The sequence below is a fragment of the Dipteris shenzhenensis genome, chromosome 30 (assembly GCF_047967505.1).
Source record: "Dipteris shenzhenensis isolate YYH24624 ecotype China chromosome 30, Dip_SZ_1.0, whole genome shotgun sequence".
NCBI classification, from domain to species: domain Eukaryota; kingdom Viridiplantae; phylum Streptophyta; class Polypodiopsida; order Gleicheniales; family Dipteridaceae; genus Dipteris; species Dipteris shenzhenensis.
The window spans coordinates 50,114,427-50,124,101 of record NC_141625.1 but is presented as its reverse complement, the minus strand read 5'-3'; the positions used below and the strand labels follow the sequence as shown (position 1 = coordinate 50,124,101).

Below are 9,675 nucleotides of genomic sequence, written 5' to 3'. Positions count from 1 at the left end.
CTCTACAAGTGGAAGATCACCTCAACGCACGCGTGCTTATCCAATGGAAGCAACTCCAAATCAGGATCATATATGCTCATCCAACAATCAAATGGGAACATTCCATCGGGACTAAGCATAATTTGCCAAGACTTGTCCGAAGATGAGAAAAATATCTTCTTCCTATCTACACATGCTGGGTTTATAGCACTTAGGACGGATGCTTTCATTGCATATGTATGCCTCATGGGTAGTCCTCCCCTCAGGGTTATTGCAGGTTTGTTGCCATTGTTACAAAGGCCATCACTATTATTTGCAAGGCACGACATAACCGACATCCCACCCATGCAGCTGATGATCCCATCGCACCACCAAAAAGAAGTATCGGAAGATGACTGGGCCTATCTCACATCCAACTTCCCATATCTAACCACTCTTTCTGCCAACATCATAACCTCACTGACCCTTGCTACTACCACCCTCTTAACCTTCCCCGAGCTCCATCCTAACATCTATTCCCTCCGTCGTCTCTTTGCTCATGCCTCTCACCATTTTCAACTAACCCAACAGTCACAAACTTACGAGCCCCTCACACCTAGCTTCTTCCCCTCCCTTGTTAATCCTACCCTTGAGGATTACCAAGCTGCTCAAATCATTTGCCCAGTTCTTCCCCCCCTCCCCTCTCCTCCCCCTTCCGTAACTAACACTCTGCCATATTTCTTTCCCATGTCCCCAAATTCTCTCCCTGCCCCGTCATCACCTCCGACACTACTTGTGCTTCCATCAGTAGAAAATGACACAATATTTGATTTTGAATATCAGGATGTGGATAATCCAATTCATACTCCCATGCCAAGTTCCAATGCTGGGTATGATTTTAATGAGATACCACTTCCTAGTAACCCCATCAAGGAATTTTGGAGCAAATATCCTGATATGAAAACTCGAGGTGGATGGACCCTGGACAACTTTCCTACCAACCTTCGTCAGCATCAAATTAGTAAAGGTTGGATTAGCAAGTTGGATCCACAACCTGATTGGTGTCGTCCCAAGCTCTTTGATGTAATCTTCTTGAAGGAGTACCTACGTGCACCTCCATGTCTCAGAACCCATCCCAAGTTCTATGCAGTTCCATGGCGTAAAAAATGGGAAGCTAACATACACACTTTGGATGAAGATCGAGCCATTAATTAGCCAATGATCGAACCATACTCTGGTGTAGAATGGAATATCCAAGGCACAATGGTCCGAGCACTTCAGCAACATGAGCAAATAATGTGTGGCAACATTGATCGCTTCCTTTGCCTAAGTGCTATATTCTGTAAAACATTTAAATTCATTCTGGAGGTCCCAAGTTACCTCGATTCCCATTTTTCTCCACTCAGTTTCAATCCCAATGAAAGTGTCAATGCTTAGATTACAAGCTGACTCTATCAAAGAGTGATCTTCTTAGAAGCACGCCACATATCTCTGTTCGAGCAAATGGTGGATACAGGCTACTTGGAAACTGAGCAAAAATTGTATGGTGCCAAGGCTTTACAGCAAGATCGACTGGCACGACACAAGTTCCACAGCCACTGGACTAAAAGCATGGCAACCCAGGTACGTGCTCGCAATCAGCCATAACCCGAGGACGGGTAATAAAATGGATCCGGGAGTATGTTGTCTCTATACCAACATGGACTTAGGTAGAACAGAATGTGTGTGTAGAGGAGTCGCAAAGCTCCGCTTGTACTTGCATAAGACTAAAAATAATCTCTCTTAGAAATCCAACTTGCATGTTCTACATGCAAGTTCTACATACGATTCCTACGTACAACTCCTACATGCGAGTTCTACATGCAACTCCCACATGCAAGTTCTGCATGCGAGTTCTACATGCAACTCCTACATGCAACTCCTACATGCGAGTTCTACATGCAAGTTCTACATGTAGAGAGAGAATGTGTTAATTCCTACATGCAGAGAGAGAAGCTGTCCAACTTGTATAAATACCCCATAATGGAATGAAGCCCACACTCTTTGGGGCATTGTGTTGAGTTCTACTTTGGTATTCCAAGGAATTGTCTCAAGTGTCCATGCTTCCTTGCACTCCCATCCAAAAGCATGTCCTAACCTTGTAACTCCTCCTCCCCTCTCCTCTAACCTTGCAACCCATCCTCTCCCTCTCCTCCTCCCTCCTCCTCCTCCCTTCTCCTCCTCCCTCCTCCTTCTCCCTCCTTCTCCTCCTCCCTCCTCTCTCTTCTTTCCCTCATGCTCTTACACCTTCTTCCTCTCCCACTCCTATGCTCCCCCTAAACCCTTAGTTCCTCAACCCTTAATCTCCATGATCTACGAGGGAGACGAGTTCTCTACCATGTACTCTACTCTAAACCTTGAAACCTCTTCTAAACTCTGGAATCTGCTTCTAAACCTTGGAACCTCCTTCTAAACCTTGGATCTCCTTCTAAACCTTGGAACTCCTTCTAACCCCTTCATTACCTCAACCATGATGATACACATTCCTTTTACACATGCATGCACTATGTTTGCTTACTACACTTAAGCCTACATCTCTCACCGGAACACGACTCGAGGTCCTAATCTACACGTATACTACAAACGACAACCCCGATATATCTGTAGGTGACAAAAAGCCTCGGAACCCTGCATACTGAGAATACCCTGCTCTTCCTACGGAAGCCATAGGAAAGAGAGTGACCCGGATCTTGCTAGACAAACCAAGAGGATCAAACAACCTCGTAGATGGGCCAATTAAGCACATCATACACAAACTCTCATATGGAAAAGAATCAGTCAATGAAGATATGACTCGTTCCATGGCGCAGACGCTACTTGACAAATATAGCAAAGAAATATCAACGTACTGCATGATCATGCTACACTTCGCATTCAACGTCGACATCGAAGAGGTCGCCCAATTGGACAAGCAAGAGGCAGATACCATACTTAAGGAATTCAAAGACGTATACGGTATGGAGGCAGGTCAGTGGCCAGTTACTATTGAGAAAGTGGCATACAAGGTAGACCCCAAGTTCACTGAAGAACATTACAGAAAGGCGGAACTATCTTCCCCGCACCAACAAAGATCAAAGCTGAAGGTAAACTAGAGTTTACATAATTGTCTATAAACTTTCTTTTACAACAACATGAGATTAAACTAACACTTTTCTCCGATGTATCCACAAACCTTGCAGACACAGAACAAAGTGGAAAAAACGAAAACAACACTTCGGTAATGCATTTTATCTATTACATCACTTATCTTGACAACGGAAAGAAATACATTGGGCAAACTACAAACACCGTAAAACGACTACATTGGCTCGATATCAACAATATCACCTACTTTTCATAATTTTTGCTTTAACTGACCTACATTAAACTTCCATAATTCATTGCTATGCAGTTCTTTTTTAGAAGGAAAATCTTCCGTTTTTGATCTATTGTTCAATCAGACGATCATACAAAAATTATAACTGAATTTACCAAAACAAATTAACACCCACTGTTACATTAGATGGAAAAACGAAAAAGGTTTACAATTAGTTCTCAATGTCTGCGGATCTAGTTGGCCTATAGTTGGCCCAATAAGAGGGACAAGCTCAAATGCTAACACAAAATGGTTGTGCCCGGTAGATGAAGGCCATCCTTTACCGGGCCAACTGAGAAAAATCTCCCGTGAAGTGCACTAATTGACCAACATGAGCTCCTTGAGCCACTGGTTCAATCAGTCCTTTGTGACAGTTAAGTGGCAGCCCCTTCTGTAAGGAATGAGTGCCAGGTAGTGTGACGAAACTCAACTCCCAACTGCCTGCGCTCTGCAAAGCTATACCGAATGGGGATAAAGTTTGCTTTCGTGAGTTGTCGCAACGGTTTTGGTGCGCCCACTTCTCGCACTTGGTTTTGGTTTTTGTGATCATGCTTCTAAGGTAGGTCAGGGACCGAGCGCTTATGGAAGGAGTCCTCTGACTGGTGGCGCAGCAAGTAAGTGTGCGCCGAGTCCGTACTGAATGATTTGCCCAGATAAGCTGTAGCTGTAGATTGCTAGTTTGACGAGCCTTTTGAGAGTCTTAATGACAGACATCTCCATACTTCAAAAGCATAAGGTTGGCGAGGAGGAGCTATGGACAGCCGACTTGTACAATCCAGGTTGGGTTGCAAAGACGCTTCCAGTGGTCAGACCCAAGACCTTGGCTTGGTCGAGGAGCGTGGTAAGGTCGGCATTAGGTCTGGAGTAAAGGTGAGTGCCCCCAAAACACACAAACAGCGCGAGAAGGAATCGCTCAACGTAGAGGAGGCACTCACGTCTATGGAACAGATGCCCCAGCTGTTTTCAATGCAGGACCTTACATGCATCTTGCATAAGTGCAGAACATTGAAAAATCTAGCTTATACTAAGCGCTTGTATGCTTGCATGTGCAAAAGTGGGCTACAAGATCATAGATCTCTTGGCAACTACCTTATCCAAATGTTGGTCCAAGTTGGAAGCATGTGCGATGCTCAGCAAGTTTTTAATGAGTTAGTTGATCGGAATGTGCATTCTTGGAATTCTCTCATTTTGGGCTACATCAAATGTGGGGAATCACGGCATGCCCTCAACATCTACCAGAAAATGCAAGAGGATTCTGTACAACTGGATAAGTATACCTTCATGGCCGTATTGAAGGCTTGTGCTAGGCTGAAAGATGCACAAAGAGGCCCAGACATACACGCTGAGATTGCCAGGAAGGGACTGGAAAGAGATCTTTTTGTTGGCAGCACCTTGGTGGATATGTATGCCAAATGTGGCTCGTTGTCGGAAGCACGGGAAGCATTTTACAAGCTGCCAGTTCGGGATGTAGTCTCATGGACTGCTCTAATAGCAGGTTATGCTGAGCATGGACTTGGTGAGGATGCGCTGAACTGTCTTGAACAGATGCAACTGGAGGGTGTGTCTCCAAATGCTGTTACATATGTTTGCAGCTTGAAAGCTTGTGGCAGTACAGGAGTCATAGACAACGGCCGAGAGATACATGCCGAGATTGTCAGAAAGGGGCTGGAAATAGATCTTTTTGTTGGCAACACCTTGGTGGATATGTATGCAAAATGTGGCTCTCTTGCAGAAGCACAGGAAGCCTTTAACAAGCTGCCAATTCAAGATGAGGTCTCATGGAATGCTCTAATGGCAGGATATGCTGAGCACGGGTTTGATGAGGAAGCGCTGAGCTGTCTTGAACAGATGCGACTGGAAGGTTTGTCTCCTAGTGCTGTCACATTTGTTTGCAGCTTGAAAGCTTGTGGCAGCACAGCAGCCATAGACAAGGGTCGAGAAATACACGCTGAAATTGCCAAAAAGGGATTGGAAAGAAATCTATTTGTTGGCAACACCTTGGTGGATATGTATGCCAAATGTGGCTCGCTTGCAGAAGCACGGAGAGCATTTGACAAACTGCCAATTCGAAATGAGGTCTCATGGACTGCACTAATGGCAGGATATGCTGAGCATGGACTTGGTGAGGAAGTGCTGAACTTCATCAAACAAATGGAACTGGACGGTCTCTTTCCAAATGCTGTTACATATGCTTGCAGCTTGAAAGCTTGTGGTAGCATAGGAGCTATAGACAAAGGCCGAGAAATACACATGGAGGTTGCCAGAAAGGGGCTGGAAAGGGATCTTTTTGTTGGCAACACCCTGGTGGATGTGTATGCCCAATGTGCTGTGCTTGCAGAAGCATGGGAAGCATTTGAAAAGCTGCCAGCTCGAGACGTAATCTCGTGGAGTGCACTAATGGCAGGATATGCCCAGCTAGGAGAAAGTGAAATTGTTTTCCATATGCTCGGGAGAATGACAAGAGAAGGTGTAAAGCCAGATGGGGTCACATTCTCTATTGTGCTTACTGTTTGCAGTCACACGGGTCTAGTGGATAAGGGTCAGGAGTACTTTGAGGCCATGGCCAAAGACTATGGCATCACTCCAATGGTTGAGCACCACATTGTTATGGTTGATCTCCTTGGCCGTGCGGGCCTATTAGACGAGGCGGTGGCAATGGTGATGAAGATGCCTTTCCATTCTAACCATGTGGTGTGGCTTACGGTGCTGAGTGCTTGTCGAAAGTGGGGCAGCATGGAGCTTGGAAGAGTCGCTTTTAGCCATGCAGTGCAATTGGATGAAAAGGATGCTGCAGCTTATGTTTTGATGTCTAATATCTATGCGGATAGGGAAGGTTGAGGCAATGAGAGTGAAAGGTGAGACGAGACATTCCCAGAGGAACCTTATATATGCAAAGCTAAAATATATTCCCCTTAAAATCTGGGGAGATGAAACATCGGGTATTACAAGGCCTACCTATGGACGTAGAGAAAGATGAGTTTTGTGGGACTGAGAAGCTGGCCATTTGGTGCACCCCTTACCATCAAATCAATGGGGCACCCTTGTCAATAAGCTATTGCCTCTTATTGAAAATTTTCATGCTAGAACAATCTTTCCTCTTCTTGAAAATTTTCATGCTAGAACAATTGAAAGATTGATGAGCTGTATTACAAGAGGGTGAAATCGAGTTCGATCATGATTGTGTTATATGGTGGCATCTAGATGACGTGAAACATAGCTTGTCTACACGTGGCGACAACTGCTTTAAGTTGAGGCGACATGTTGATGAATTGACCGATAAGCTATACAGCTCGTTACATGCAAACAATGACTCCTTGTGGTTGTAATGCTGTGATAGCTTAAAAGAACGTAGAAGTGTGTCATCAGGTTCTGGCCAACCTTTTCTCAGACGTCCTTTCTCTCCATAATTGGAGATGCTTGATAAGTCAATCCTTCCCCTCCAGTTTGTTGATGCTCGTGAATTTTACAACAATATGCTTGAGTTCACTCACAAACCAAGGTGACATACAATTGCCTTCGTTCGAAATAGACATTAAACAAAAATCAGAATTTGACCATTCGCGATACAATCGATGGTCCTTTATCTTCACATAGAACTTTTCAATGACATTAACATCAAGTCTTAGAAGAAGAAATTGAGTCATTGTTGATTAATGGATGACATGGACTCATGGAGCATGATTCTTGACCAACCATACAACTGCCATCTCAATTTCAGATCGCATTGGAAATCTAGCTACGTAATTGTCAAAATTGGTGAGTCCTATTTGAATGTTCTACGTGATCACTTCCAAACATATCAATTTTCAATTCATTTGAACAAGCCACAATCTTGAAGTGCGAGAAAAAGTTGTCATATGTGCACCAAGATAAATAAATTTTTCTCAAGTTGGATCTGGAAGAACACCAAAATCTATCGAATGTGTAACTGGAAGAAATCAAGCCTTGTTTGCAAAAGGTGTAGTAGCTTTGGTACATCTTTACAACGCATTAACGCTAATGAATGCATTGTGGCAATTCAAATACAACAAAATTCTTTGACTTTGTTATAAGACCTTAAGCGATTAATCCCATATAGAACTTTAGGATAGCTATTGACAATAGATCAAACATGTTTGAAGAGACATCTTCACAACACATTTACTAATGCATTTGGAAATTCAAATACAATTAAAACAATTTGATTTTGCTACAAGATCATAATCAGTCCTCATTAGGAAAAAAGAAAACTCATTTTGGGGCCTTTTAGCCTAGAAGGAAAATAGCCCTCCACCAATCAAAGGAGGGCCAACATAATGTTGAAAAAATACAAAAAAGGAAGAAAAAAGAAATATTGTCAAGTTTGCATTCAATGAGGATACTTGAGCTACTTTTATTATATCTGATGTGCGGTGCAAAATTCGGTACTTCAGACATCACCGACGGCGTCCGGAGTGGGCCAAAACCCTCGGAACGACATTTGAAACACTAAAAACGAGCACCCGGAGGCTCGGAAAAGTCAAAAAAGGCCCCGCAAAAAAGTGTACTAATGAAAGCAATTTGGCCCCACAGTGTTTCAAATGTCATTCCGAGGGTTTAGAGTGTTTTAGAGGAAAGAAAAATGAAGAAATTGTAAATTTCTCTCAGGGCCCCAAAATGAGCTCTCGTTTTTCCTAATGATACATAGCTAGTGTCCCAATTCGAAGTGAAATTACTCAACTTTTACTAAGAGTACTCTTAATAGGAGGTGACATTGAAAACCATCTCTCAAGCTAGCCTCATGAAAGGGTTTCTCCAAAGCAACCTCATTGAAGCAAGCCATTAAGGTAGTTTCGCCAACGAAACCCCTTTGAAGTAGGTCTTTCAAGGTAGTTTCGCTGGTGAAACTACCATGGACAACACTTTTAAAAGTGGCATAACACATCCAATGTTCAAATATAGTTATTCAACCAGTCAAATTGATCGAAAAACCCCATTTGAGCACATCTGTGAAGTTATATTTTGAAAAATCTTGCATATGTAGTATTAAATATTGTTGAGAGTTCACGCTCAACATCATGTGATCATGTGTGCATAGCACCATCACGTGATCATATGTGCATAGCACTAACCTTATAGAGTGCTATAAAGGAAAGGGTTAGATCCCCTAACCCTAACCCTAAAAGGGTTTGTATATATTCTATTTTTTCAACTAATTCTAGTGTACAGTTAGTCATTTGTGGTGTGCTCTCTAGCTGTGCCCTCTCTCCTCATCTCCACTCTTCTCCTCTCCCCTCTTCATATTTTGTCATGGTATCAGAGCTCCCTTGTCTTCCGCTGAGACATTGAGATTCTTGAGAGTGTGAGAGAGATTGTGAGATTGAGAGTTCTCTTGAGTGATTGTGAGATCCTTCCCGTCACTTCCGTTGAGAGAAAATTTCCGCTCATTTTGGAAGAAATTCCGTCCATTTCCGTTCATTGAAAGTTCATTCATTTGAGAAATTATCATCACGTGAGAGAGAGAGACTTGTGATATAGTCATTGAGAGAATTCCAATTGTGTTGTGAGAAAGGAAAGATAGGAAGACTTCAAAGAGATAGGGAGAGTCCTATCTCTCCTGCAACAAGCAAAGCTCCTACGAAATCTCTTTTTCAAAAAGAGAGAGTTCTGTTTGGCACTCAAGGACCTTGAGAGAATTGGAGTCTCTCATGGCTGCGATGTTTCGATCTCGCTTCGATTCTGTTGAAGACGCAAGGAGGGATAGTTTCGGAGCTTGAGTCGCCTTCCAATCTGGGCATTCGAAGGCTGGATTTCATCGACCTCATGAAGGCAGCTGTAGAGTCATCTTGTCCTGCAACTGTTTCGTGCAGCTACTACAAGCCAACTACGACCTAGCGCTCCTATCACACGAGCCTAGATTTCAAAGTGACTGTAAGTCACCCGCGCCTACCATATCCACGATCGTGTTGCGCTACAAGGCTTCTACGCCAACGGGATGGCGACGTCCTTCTTCAGCAAAGCCATAGCCTCCATCACAGCTGCAACTCACCTCTAGTCTGAGGTCTCCTTAGCCTCTCCAGCTATGACCAAGCTCCCGATGACCTTTGAAGCAGTGACTGCCTTCAACATCGTCAACTACACCGGCTACTCCAACGTGAGCTCCAACCGCAACTACTACAGCAAGCTCGCAGTGCCAATGAGCCCCTCGCAATCCATTCGCCTCTCTAAGCACACAACACCTTCCGAAGCGACGAAGCTGCTCTGAGCCCAAACAAGAGGAAGCGCACCGATTTAGAAGCTACTCCTGTGTCCGCTTTTAAGTCACGTAGCGCGAAAGGAGGCGATTCGCCTGAGTTCGTGCCCGC

General features: G+C 43.8%; 1 protein-coding gene across 1 annotated transcript; it reads left to right on the top strand.

Annotated features, from left to right (window-relative positions):
• Positions 1 to 2,798: 2,798 nt before the first annotated feature.
• LOC147882272 (putative pentatricopeptide repeat-containing protein At5g40405) lies at positions 2,799 to 6,190 on the top strand. The gene is made up of 6 exons (XM_087401537.1): positions 2,799 to 2,964; positions 4,848 to 4,961; positions 5,151 to 5,342; positions 5,454 to 5,564; positions 5,691 to 5,736; positions 5,869 to 6,190. Exons 1-6 carry the CDS (start codon positions 2,799 to 2,801, stop codon positions 6,188 to 6,190), a joined length of 951 nt encoding a protein of 316 aa, XP_087257663.1.
• Positions 6,191 to 9,675: the final 3,485 nt, after the last annotated feature.